Genomic DNA, 13485 nt, shown 5'->3' with positions numbered 1-13485 from the left:
AAAAGTATGAAGTCATTGGCAGGCATTGCAAACTTAGTTATGCGTTTTCAGAAGTATAGTTAGAGATTCTCATATTATCAAAATAATTGTGTCACAACGCAAAAAAAACAACTGGTGACCGTGGTGACACTTGCACTAATTCCAATAAAAAGGCAGCATTAAGAAAAAAAATACGATCCTCAGCATTGAGCAGGAAAAATTATCTATTGGACCGTCCATGTACAGTCACGCTCCGTTATTGTAGAGCTGTTTAGGGTCCTAGTTAAACTGACTGACTTACGCTATGGAAACTTCAATTTAGCTAGAACCCTAAATGGCGCAACAATCACGAAGCGTGACTGTAAGGTATACCCGGGTAAGACCGGACTATTTTTCGGCGAGTTGGAAGGGCGTCGCAAAAAAACTTATTTTCACTAACTTTTACCTCCAAATGCCACCTGTTGTCTCCACGTGTGCATAAGTTTATGAATAATCTACACAAGTTGAATTACATATTTTTTTCAAGACACCAAACTGAAAAACCTACTTGGACTAAGATCGGACTAATTACTAATTTGAACTGCAAGGAGAATAAGTTGCATACATTGAAAAATAGGCGTGATTATATGTATATTATATGTTATGTTATATGTACATTGAAAAAAATCCGGTCTTTTCCATTGAATTTCAACTCTATCACACATTTTTTAAACGTTCGTAACGTAACACACGACTGAACGACGGAGCGGCTACTACATGTATTGCTAGTGATGTAAAATAACTGCTATTTTGGTATCAATTACGATCATACGATCTTAACCTCCATCCGATCTTAGCCGGGTATACCTTATATCGGACACAGGAGGTCTTATACAATTCTTACATATCATACAAAGTTACATTTTAACAAAACCCGTGTTGATTTCACCAAGCTATATAAATACACCGTCTATAGCTTCATGCAAAGTACGCGTCCACCTGATGTGTTATTTAGTGGTGTCGCCCAAGTTAATTTGCACGCTCCACTTGCAACCCCTCGAGGGTTAGAGGCTGTTAAGTATTAATAGCGCGTGTCTACTGGACAAGCGGGCATACAGGGTAAATAAAAACCAACAGCTGAGGGAAATTATTAGACGCAAGTTTTTCTAGCGTGGCGCCAAGGTAACATAGTAAATGTCAATGGATATGCTGGATAACAATAATCAAATATTTTATCAATTTTAACGATGTAAGGTCAGCTTCTAAGGCTATTATAGTATTCTGTCCACATATTAAACGTGTGGACTTGAACTACTATTACTATGGCTAAACCCCCCTATTTTCGATTTTGATTGCATTCATTTGAATCTGCTTTGGTTCTTGAGAGACTTAAATCTTTCAGCAGTCTTCGCTAAAAAGTAGAAATACCACGCTGGTTATAAGCAAGCTGCTGATTAGCAAGTAATTTGGTGGACATTTGAGATTAATTTGGAATGTGTTGAGCAATTGATAGGATTCTTAATAGAGATTTGCAGCAGACTTCCTTCACCGTGATCTATAAAAGGTAAAAAAAACCTTGGTATAGAAACAGCCATGACCTCAGCAATCGAATAGACAGTACCATCCATGACACATTGCATATACCAGGAAAGCACACCATGCTACATCATCAGCAATGTCAACAGTGCTGTTACGAACAAATAAGGTAATGTCATAATAACGATGACGTACTCGTTACAAGCCGAAATATGATGTTATTTGAAAACTTTCTTTCCTATTTGGTGGTGTTTAGTTACTGAGGTTTAATACGAATCACTTGTTCTTTGATGAAGAGACAAAATGTATCCTTTTTGGTAAAAAAAAAAGTTTGGTGAAGGATATTCATAACTACATGCTTAATGCGTTAGGTGCATTTCTTCATCATCATTTAAGAGCATGGCTCTTGTCGGTGGAGTAGACGCCAGTCCCCGTAAGACACAACATTTGCATTTCTTGCAACTCAAATTTGTGCTTTTGTTGAATGGTGCTAAAGAAAAATACATTATCAGATTATTTCAATTGTAAAAATATTCGCAAAGCGGTTTTTGATGTAGGAGTTAGGAGACCTCAGATTACTTCATACATGTCGATCGTAATTCAAATTCCCGTAGCAAATAAACAATTATGTTAACAATCACAAGGTTGGAGAGGTACATAACATAGTTGCTAACAGAATCATTTCCTTGCGTAGGGTCTTGCAAATTGCCATTAATATGAGACACCGTACGTTCCGAGTTCAATTAATTTCCGTGAAGGGAATGACTAGCCAATAACACAATTAACAAAGGCACAGTAAAGTAACTCCTAGAAACCGATCCGAACCGAGTGAGTTACTTCGTGAAGATGGCATGTGCAACTGTGTCTAAATTTCGGGAACTCACAAGGTAAAAACCCCGAGTCGATGTATACAGTAAAGTAAGATTACCTGATTTGTATGTTCACCTATTCAATTAGCAAAGTCATAATTAATAAACAATTTTAAATCCCAAAAGAAATCGATACGAGCCGGAAGCCGTAGCTCTTGTCTGGTCCCGAAAACCGCATAATTAACCTCAATGGATACTAGATGTCAAAGGATACAAATAGATATACGTCCTTAAGAGGCTGTCAATACCTAAAGCGCGCACACTGTCTATTTGTATCGGAGTGAATGAGATAGCACTGTCGCATGTTACTGGGCCTGGGCAATAATAAGAAAAATATTTAAATAAAAAAAAGTGGATTATTAGTGTAATATTTTACTCAACAGCGGTTTAGATATAAATGTTTTGAAATTGTGATTTTAATTGCAGATCCATAAGTCAAAACAATAAAGACATAAAACCGTTTAATTGTGATTTTAAGACCAATCTTTGCAATTATTTTCTATCGAGCCGATTTCGTTCAATCATGTATCGAGTACAACCACGGTCTTTGAAATATAATTAATATGAACATATATTTTTCTTAATTGACTAAAACAAATAGTCTTTCTTAAAAAACTGTTTAAGTAACATCAATTTCAAGGACATTGGGTGTTGACAGCCTCTTAAGAAATTTTCGTGAATAATGTATGTAATGGGACAATCCTATTTATTAGTTTATTGCAGATATACATTTCCATATTTTTGCATGGATTTGGCAAAGAGAAATGTCAATCACGTTCTATCTGTCAGTAGAACAAGCCTTTCAATCATGTTACTCGGTAAATCCGTTATACTGTGCCAGCGAAGTAGATTAAAAGAACAATTGCTAATTTAAACAATGGAATTAACATTACTCCGTACGATTTGTAACTTTTTTGTTACTTAAATGTTAGCATTTACATATAGCAACCGTTAGTATCTCGTTATCACCATTATGGTCCATAAGTGATCTTACACCTACGGTTAAATTTGTTTTGCATTGTCGTATCATCTGGATTCATTCGAAATGTAGGTAGGTAATAATAATAATAATACATATTTACGGATACGGTCACAGTATGCGACTGCCGATTCCCGATAACGTTTTTGATTCAACGAATTGCCATGAAAGTTAATTATTATATAATTGTGTACAAAAGCATGGTCATACGTTTCCTACCTTACTCCCCATATTATTTAACAGTAATTGTCTAGTTTTATAATTCGCGCAGTCGTACCCCCGTAAAGAGGCTCCACGTCGGTCCGTTACTCGCCTAGCAACTGCCAACCGGAGCCGGGTTCGTCGCCCGGCGAAAGCTTCGGTCTCAATATACCGACCTCATAGATCCAACATTCGCAATTCATCATTATGTTGCTGCCAATCACTTGTCCATGGTTAGGCGACACGTTGCCGATGCCGTGGCGTTCGAGAGCGAACTTAACTGGGTGACCTATTGTGCGCCTTACAGTAAGAGTATTTTCAACACCATCTCAGGAGAAAGCCTTGCTCGTTATATTAACGTTTTTTTGTCGGAGTTTGCAATATACTGAGCAATTTAGTTGACACCGATGTAAAATTTTGGTTGATAACTAACCTAGGTTTTTTTTGTGAAACGGAACTGCTGAAACGTTTAATCAATTCTATAAATCTTCCTGTACTTGTACTGCTACAACATGAGAAGCGGGAAGCATTTCAGTAGCGGCTGAAAATATATTGAAAATACCAGTTCCAACCTATAATAAATCTTTGCCAATTTTCAAATTCCGGCTGCTGGCGTAGAGTTATGATTACAATTATAAGCGCATGCATATGTCAACTGGAAGTCAAATATAGTACTCGTAAAATATCGTGAAATATAATCCTAGATATAACCGCATGATTCCGTCAAATTATTCTTAGGACTATACAAATAATGAATGTAATGTTTTGATGACGTTAGAGAACCGTCTCATTAGTTGCTACATTATTTTCAAAATAAAGCTTTTCACGATTTATACCCACCATTCGCCAGGTTCGCCTCTGACACTTTTTTCTTAAACCCTCCAATAACCCGGTGGTAACAAATGGTCACCCCAGTTACTGGCAGAGGTGCCCTTGCCCTTAGCAACAACGCTCACGTCACAACAGTGAAACTAATCCCTAGTGGTTGTAACCGCAGCTCCGGGATGCGTCCACGCACCCGACCGTACAAGGACTTGGGCTTACGTCATCCACAATGACCATCAACCATCGCGCGCAAATATGCACTTTCTCTACAATATTTAAAGTTAAAAATCCCTTGAATATATATCGTTCTAGACGGTTCTAATCATGCTGCAGTCACTTCAATGCACACTTTAGTATACTGCAAGTACCCAATTCAAATTATTTTCCACGGTGACGTCAACTTTAAGCTTTAATATACTAAGGAAATCACTTAATGCTACCATGTTTTTCTCTACAAATTCAAGCCGTCCATGACGACATGAAGGAATGACATCAACTGCCGTCGTAATTTTCAACACTATATGACATCACAATAAGCTAATGTGCCTTAAATTATATTCTCGGCATGAATACAAAGATGGGATCATCAGGTTTAATGGACAATTACGGAGAGTACGTTTTACAAGTTTGCACTGTAAAATCGATGGTAGCGTAATAGCTTCGGATTTATTAAGGATTCTGATATCCATTTATACCTCCATTATTATTATATGATTTTATGTTAAATTTAGACCTCATAATCCGAAAAATAACGACTATGCGTATCATACAGTATGAATAATTATTATTTCTGTTTTAATGGGTATACATTTTCGTTTCAAGCTGTTTTAATTTTTTTGCCCTTTTAACACTTACTATGTCAGAAGTTTTGGCAGCGTGAATGTTATTAATGATGCAAAACATTAAAAACTATAGCAACAGACAGATGGTACCTGTGTCATTGAAATTTTAACAGGGCTCTTCCACAGATTAGTCATATCCACAATTCGTCCTCGAATTATTTTTACAGACCATTTTAATTTCATCATTGAACAGACATCTTTAAACTTCAACATTAGTTAGAGTATCGAAACAATTACTAGTCAATTCCTTTTCTGGAAATACCTTGGTAACTTGAGTCACGAATCTCGAAATATTACTAAATTCTGTGAAGCGTTTATCTTATACCGTACGTAAATCGCGAACTTGACCCATATCGTACAGATCGTACGACTTCCGATTTTCTCTCGACCAGCCTTGACGTATCAAAGTGGCTCAAAGGCCATGCGGTGCAAAAATACATACCCCAAACGTTCACCGCTATATACATCGTTAAGACGGCATACATAATAATTCATCGCTTGTTGCCACATTTATCTCGAGACATATGTCGTTTTCTGATTCACTCTGAACTGAAGGCCGAAAAGTATTTATGGATGTGTTATCTACTTAGTTTTATTGCGAAATGTTTCTCATTCTTTATTGTTTTAGGATATTCAGTATAAAACTAAGATTATGCAGTTGAAATATTTCCAAAAACGGAAATGTGACCGAAAGATTTTAGGTACTGTTTAAGTAGCAAAGAAAAAGCCCCCTAAGAATATGAATGTTTGTAGAAACATTTTATATTTATTGCCAACTCCTTGATAAAGTGGATCTAGTTGGCCTTGTCCTAATGAGTAATCTATGTCTCGGAGATTTTTCTTGAAAGTGCCTTTTTATTTTTGAGCTCAATATGTAGGTAAGTATGTGGAGCAATCCTCTAATAATAATAGTATTGTGAAACTTTGTTATGGGCAAATAACGCTGTATTCTCTGTTTTTATACAAGTATATATTTATATCAATAATACAAGTATAGGGCTGAAAAACTCAAAATCCAGAAGATTTCATATTTTTAAATATTCCTGATATTTTAGTCACTTTCAGGCGAAGCCACAGGTTACGTAGTGTCATTTCTGGCAGATTTGCGGGACATAACGTCGTATCGTTTATTTCTCCGCGCTTATCCTCTAGGCGGCCGCATTAGAGGAATTATCACCGACTGTTATTAATTAAAGGATTATCTCATCCTCGTAATAAATATGTATCCAACGTGTTTATTACAAAATCCAACGTCGCATTTTCATTCGTGGACTTGTGAGTTCTTGAGATTCGTTCGTGAAAATACTAAATGAAAGAGTTCGGTTCTTTCACATGATCTTGGACAAAAAAATTGGCAACTACACCTGTACGGTTCAAGTGCGTCAATGGTTCTGGCATCTGGCATAGTATGCCATGAACTCCCTGTTACGTTTAGAAAAAAAAAAACTTGTAATCTACGACCGAATTAAAATGTCATTCAATTTATTTTATGGGGCACTAAAGGAGCAGGTCATTATTCTATGGAGCCCGTACGACAAGCTGTAAACAGCATCTACGAAAAACTGCTTACTATCAAATAATGTAAAACCAATTCATGGCAAGCAAGCGATAAGCGATAGCCGTAGTTTTCTATTCAACGTTTCAAGAGCACCATTTTAGACCTCGTCACCCTTCGAAATGGGGGCACGACTTGGTCGGCAGTGCCAAACACTTATGCTCCATTTGCCAAGTATGTGTCGCGTCACAAGTTCTTTGCTGAATCGACAACTCGTGAAGGCACAATGAAACCGGCAATATTTTAACTTGTCATTTCTTTGTTCATGTGAAATGTTAAATTTTATGTTTCTGGTCTTTCCACATCGCAAGTGTTTTTTATTACCTCCTTTAATGTATAAACTTGTTTTAATGCTTTGCTAAAATGAACAATAAATAAACGTGAATGTACATAATCTCAGGTCATGAAAAATATTATCGTTTTGCTAGTATATTAGCTTAGTATGACTCCTGTACGTTGTTTGTTCAACTTATTTGATATCGCAGGCAACTGAGATAAATACAGGCATTTTCTTGGTTGCTAACGTAAGACAGAAATGTATTTCTATGTTATATATTTGACAACTACCTAATGAATAAATAAAGAAAGTCCTATACTTAAAAACGAAGTAAATTAAATTTCGATGTACTATTTATTGGGAACTTTGAGCAATAAATATAATTATATATTTAAACGACCCTAAAACAAAAGCAGTTAAGAAACTCAATAAGCACTTAAGTGAGATTTAATGTTCCGTTCATTATGGAAATTAAAGAAGAAAATATGTCATAGTTGTCACAATCATGAAGGCTGTGCAATTATTCACCGCGGAAAACTACGAGTACTAATAGGAACGGTTAATTGCGAACACTCCACAGCCTTGCATTAAGATTGACAGTGCTGGCGAAGCGATCATTATTCAACCGTTATAATTAACTCGTATGTTAACATTGACCTGTTATACAAATTGAAATGAACTATGAAATGTTAAAGTACAAACTTATTTATATCGAGAGGCAATGTCTATACCACTTGTAAGCTACTGTCTATTTCAATGTTTACGAGTACCGATTCTACATCTTTGTTCCTTATTCAGTCTTGTTCATGACGCTCACGTTCAATAATTTAGTTTTGTTACGATTTGATTACAGTGGTTATCATCAATTTAATTATTTTTGTACTATGATTACACATTTCAAATTCACTATATGGTCTAACTTCACCTTTTTTGGCAAACGGTTCACGTTCACGGAACGCTCGGGTTAACTTTAACTATAATTAGAGACTCCGCCAACTGTTATTAGCCGTAATTTGTAAATCCATGTCATTAGACGCGTTTCATTCAAATAACATAGTAGGTCTAGCAGGCTGCTCTATCGCAGAAGAAATTATGTCCGGTACCGTTATCTGTCAGTAGGCTTTATATCTGATGGAGTGCGTCTGTTACTTGAGCTTAAAACGTCAGCTTAGCGCAACATTCGACCACTTATAGGACCTTATCGTTTAGCGTGTATTGTATGGTAACATTGGTAACGGTACTTGTAGCACCTTACAATCTTAGCCGCGGGCTGCCACAGTTCCCTCTAATGTGTACAGCACCCTTTAGAACTAATATTTCATATGTTATATTATATGTATAGTATGGTTTGGATGCTAAGAATGGTTTTGGTGATACATTTTGTGCAGCAAAATTTGTTAGGATTAAGTATGATATGTTCAAATATTACATTTGCTGGCACAAGTTCTACCCAGTTCAATAACTGGGGAAATTGCATTGATTATAAAATTTTGCTTTAAAGAAATCTAATATATATATTGCAAAAAAATTACACCATCAATAAAAATAAACATGACAGTAATATCATAAAGTGTCAGGAATGACTATTATGTGTACCTATGGTTTTCCTGTTTTGACAATAAATCAATACCACGTGCCATTTGTACCTTTTGTGGTTATGAACATTTGGTAGGTAATCCTGCATTCCTGTTGAGTGATGACTTAAAAACATTATTCGTCGTGTATTCTAGAATATTTTTTATAGAAATATTATGAAGTTAATATCTTTGGCAATAGACTAAAGGAATACTATAAGAAAACATATATTCATAAGAACAAACGCTGCGAAATTACAGAGCACGCTCTAATTACTATCAAAATCGCACGCTCCGAATATAATCAATTGAATCAAATTCGAAACAATTCCTAACTTAAAGTTAAATACGATAATGGCAGCAATATAACTTGTATTTTATGTAACTTTGAAGTAATCTTGTATACCACGTATGTAAGAGCTATTACTAAATGCAAGTAAATTATCCTCCGATCTAACGACTCGAGTTAAGTAAGATGTATCTATCTAATAAATAGACGCAAACTAGTATCGATAATACTGCCTCGTGGAATCAATTATTGACATCTTTACCTTCAGCCTATGTTTCTTTAGCTCACGGATCAAAGTCTTCTGGTAGTTATAAAATGTTAATATATTTTTAATTGATATGATCATATATTTTTCTTTATTAGTTTTAACTTGCATTTCTTATTTACATATATCGTTGTTAATTCTGATCTACCAAGCTACGCGAATTCCAATAACTTCTGTTATTATATATTTATATCGGTATATTTGGATTTCATCCTAGGGCATTAATTATGAGCCAATTAAAACATAATCTCTTTTTAAAGAGTTAGGATTTAAATATTGATTGATGGACGGTTGATCAAGGGATACTACTGTGATTAAAGGTTTTACGTTAACTTTTTACTTTTCCGTTTATATGAAACTCGGTAATGACCACTTGGAATGCTTCTTTGTGATCAGAACATTCAGAACTATGTTTCAAACGCTGTACTCGCAAACTGGCATTCACAAAGCAAAGTTAGCAACATATCATAATTATGTGTCATCATCGCAGAGCACATAACAACAGTAGCTGAGGGCTAATAGTGCAACGATAAGAGTGTAGACGCAAGTGCCGCAACGTGATCGACGTACTTATGAGTTTCATGCACAAATAGCCCGGCAGAGCCTGGCGTTTTAACACGTGTTGCTGCCGAAATACCTACGAATGTAAAGCATGTAAACGAAACGACATATTTGCTTGAATACGCTTCGAATTAAATAGCGAATAGTCATTTTACTTTAGTTACTGCTGGACTTCATACGGCTGGTGACCAATTAAAAGTTGAGATATTAACTTCCATTTATTCAAGACTAAGTAAGGATCAATTTGTTAGTTATTGTCAACAGTTCAATCTAAATTAATATTAGGAGGTAAGTAGGTACATGATTAACTTATTAACTAAATAGCTTGTTATCGAGTGTAACTAGGTACGTACATATTATATTATTCCGTGGCTTAATTTGTATTTGTCCACTAAGCCTATATTTAGAAAAATAGGTTTCAGAGCCCATATTCAAATGAACGTTTATTTACATATTCTTTCTGTTTGCCGACACACGGTACACACTACACAGCGCCACGGGCAAACTTGAATACCTCATTATTCATGCGGTGTGAAATCTACCATTTGCACATGTATTTAATAGGCAAACATACTGCGGTTCAATGTCATACAACCATAAAACTCCACTAAATTCTAAATTGACGAATAAATCCTTACCACAAATAATAATATTGTTTCGAATCAAACAACGGCAACCTACCTATAATTAATTTAACAGCAAGTTAGAATATATTGCTCCCATCGGTCATGGTCGCCTTTGATCATGCTGTATACAAACATGAATCAACTTTAATTATTTAAGTAAGTCACATGTGTTCGAGTACCTCGTACCTACGGAGCATGCTTCCGAACTGTTTACGATATCGATACATATGTTAATCGTGACCTTGTTTCCGCGTGTGTGTAAACGTTTATCGCTGGAAAATTTTGAGTCGATGCGAGTTATTTGTTGTTGAATATTATTTCATTGCCTACTGCAGCTTACTTGTCATTATTGAACTTAGTTAATATTTTGCTAGATAAGTGATTTAACAATAACACTGTTTCTGTTTCAGGTAAGGCAATGTCTTCTAAACGGGTCACGGTATATTCAAAGCGAAGGTACGTAAAAGCGATCAATCAATCTTCAAGAATAAATCCTTACGCCGCACAGGACAATGTGCCAGATACTTGAAAGAAGTTCCAACCGGCACGGCAGACACCGATGGCGATTGTGTTTCGCACGTCAGGAGTGTCCACACTCAACGTGACACGGAATACGTGAACCTGTCCGCGTTGGGCAAACAAAATCGGTCATCCACCCCGAGTGGTTACTTAATGTCCAACGAATTACTCATATGCTGAAGCAAATATTTGTTTAATGCTCGCATCTTGATGAGCCACTAAGTTTTCGCTAAAAACCTACGGTGCCTAAAGCAAATATTTGAGAAGACGTTAGTCATGAAAACAAATTTACACGAACACGATATTGGCGTCATTTTCTGATACTCGTAAGCGTTTTTAATTAGAGTATCGTTGAGCAAATCTTTTAGCATGGAAATTATTAGTTATTTAGACTCTTATTCTGGCGGCTAAAATATATAATACCCAGGTTTATTAAATTTCGCTGTAAGATAAATTTATTCATACAAAGGGTCTAGCAGGCTAAGCTAATAAGAGTGGCCCCCACGATGGATTTGGTTATACTTTTAGGTGGAGTAGTGGCTGGACCTAAGAACACTATTTGCTTAATATCAGCCTTCGATCTTCTTTTGTTTCACATTTATTCACAATAATGTCAAAAAATCAAGGTAATTTTTAAACTTTTTTTTAGCTAAACCAAGCATGCGAGTGAAACCGAATAAATTCAGAATTGAGGAGGATAGAATGGGGTTAATAATGAATATTTTTACAGACCTTCATGTCCTTAAACTTAGATGAAAAAAAAAACTTTTTTTTTTTGGCTTAATTTTTTTGTCACTTCTCGCGGAGACACAACTACCAAAAAATTACATGACAAGCCATAATTGTCAACTACGTATACATTTAAAAACATTTTCAAATATCATGGTGCGTCATGTCAAAAAAATAAAATAAACGAACGCATATTCACTATATCATATCATATCAATAGAGTAGTAGTGGCAAATGAGTATTTAAGTAGGTATAACGTTCTCTTTCGTTCATTATGAAATAATTCATTGAAATTGTTATATATTATGTGTGTCATAAATTCTTATTAAGTACTTTTTTTCCGTATTTGTATGGAATAAAAAAAAAACACATTTAGAATAATAGTATCATAGCAAATACATTTCATTTACAGCTGACGACAAAATCAAAAAACTTACAATCTGATATTTCGTTTTTTTTCTACAGATACGAAAAGAAAATATTTATTAGTAACATTCGTTACAAGTCGGTTTGTAAATTTAAAGTATATACTTATAAAATGAAAACATCATTATTAGTCTATAAATAACATCAACATTAATGTAGATATTACACTTTTGTACATATATTTCATACATTTATTTATTTTTTACGAAATCATTTATATCATAAAATTGCGCCTGCAGGAGCCACTGTTTAAGTTTGCTTTTAAATACATGTGAGGAAGGAGCATCCCTGATACTATCCAGTAGCTTACTGTATATTAGAGGGCCGAGGACGTAGACTGACCGTTTGGATTTCTCGAGCTTGTGGGGCACGGGGGCAAGCTGACCCGCGTTTTTATTGCTACGCAGACTATATTTTGTGTTAGCTGATTTTGTTGCAAACTCTTTGCTATTATTGTGCGTAAATTTTGCCACTTGTTGGATTAATAAAGATGGAAGTGTTAGTAAGCTAAATTGTCTAAAGCACTCGCGAGTAGTCGCGAGCAGAGACATCGTCAGGGACACATGCTATTGATCGAAGAGCTCGCTTTTGGGGCGATATAGTGCGTATAAGCCAAGTCTGCATACGTCAACCACGACCTAATGTGTCAACCAATCCTCTTCCTGTGATGTGACCACTACAGACGGAATGACCTAAGACGCAGTGGCGTAGCGAGGGGGGGGCTCGGGGGGCCATGGCCCCGGGCGGCACATGAGCGGGGGCGGCAAACACGGCATTAAAAAAAAAAAATAAGAATTCGAAATTTTCAAATCGCGCCACGAAACGCGCCAATGCACCGCGGGAACGAACGGCGCTAGGCGAGGGGGTCTACCGCAAAAAACCAAATTCGCAAATTTGGTTTTTTGCGGTAGGCCCCTCGCCTAGCGCCGGTGGTGGCAGTGTTTTTAACTTGGCCAGATTTAGGGCGCGAACGAAAGTGTCACATACATTGATCACAGAGATCATGTATGCTGACGATCTGTGCTTTCTGGCAGAATCCCCGCAACAGCTGATGTCTGTTTTTCACCAAGCCTGCTGCAAGTACGGCCTCAAAATTAGTGTCAAAAAGACGGAGGTGATGTCTTTGGACTCATATGGTCACGAGACACTAGCCGTACAGCTTGGTGAGGACGTGCTGAAGCAGGTCAACAAATTCCGGTATCTAGGGAGCACTATAACATCGAACTGTGACCTTGACGCTGAGATCAGCAGCAGGATCGGTGCGGCAGCTGCAGCGTTTGGGAAACTAGTTTCGAAGGTCTTCTGCTCGCACGATTTAAAACTGGCCATAAAAATTTCAGTGTACATGGCGATCGTGCTGCCAAACCTTTTATATATTATTTATATGTATGATTAATACTAACTGTTCCGAGGCGTGGTGCGTGTACCGTCATCACATTCGTACCTTAGACAGG

At 36.3% G+C, this 13485-nt stretch overlaps 1 protein-coding gene across 7 annotated transcripts in view; it reads left to right on the top strand.

The window, feature by feature from the left end:
- The window catches only part of LOC133518783 (protein bunched, class 2/F/G isoform-like), a 187394-nt gene that overhangs the window by 104355 nt on the left and 69554 nt on the right, over positions 1–13485 (top strand). Inside the window, exon 3 of one of the 7 annotated variants that reach the window (XM_061852484.1) lies at positions 10768–10788. The exons of the other annotated variants lie outside the window; for them this stretch is intronic. Within the exon in view, the coding sequence (XP_061708468.1) occupies positions 10768–10771 (4 nt within the window). The 3' untranslated portion in view covers positions 10772–10788. Of the gene's footprint in view, positions 1–10767; positions 10789–13485 lie in introns of those variants that run through there. 7 annotated transcript variants of the gene reach the window in all.

Source organism: Cydia pomonella, chromosome 6, assembly GCF_033807575.1.
Source record: "Cydia pomonella isolate Wapato2018A chromosome 6, ilCydPomo1, whole genome shotgun sequence".
Lineage (NCBI taxonomy): Eukaryota > Metazoa > Arthropoda > Insecta > Lepidoptera > Tortricidae > Cydia > Cydia pomonella.
This window is presented reverse-complemented; position numbering and strand designations above follow the sequence as displayed.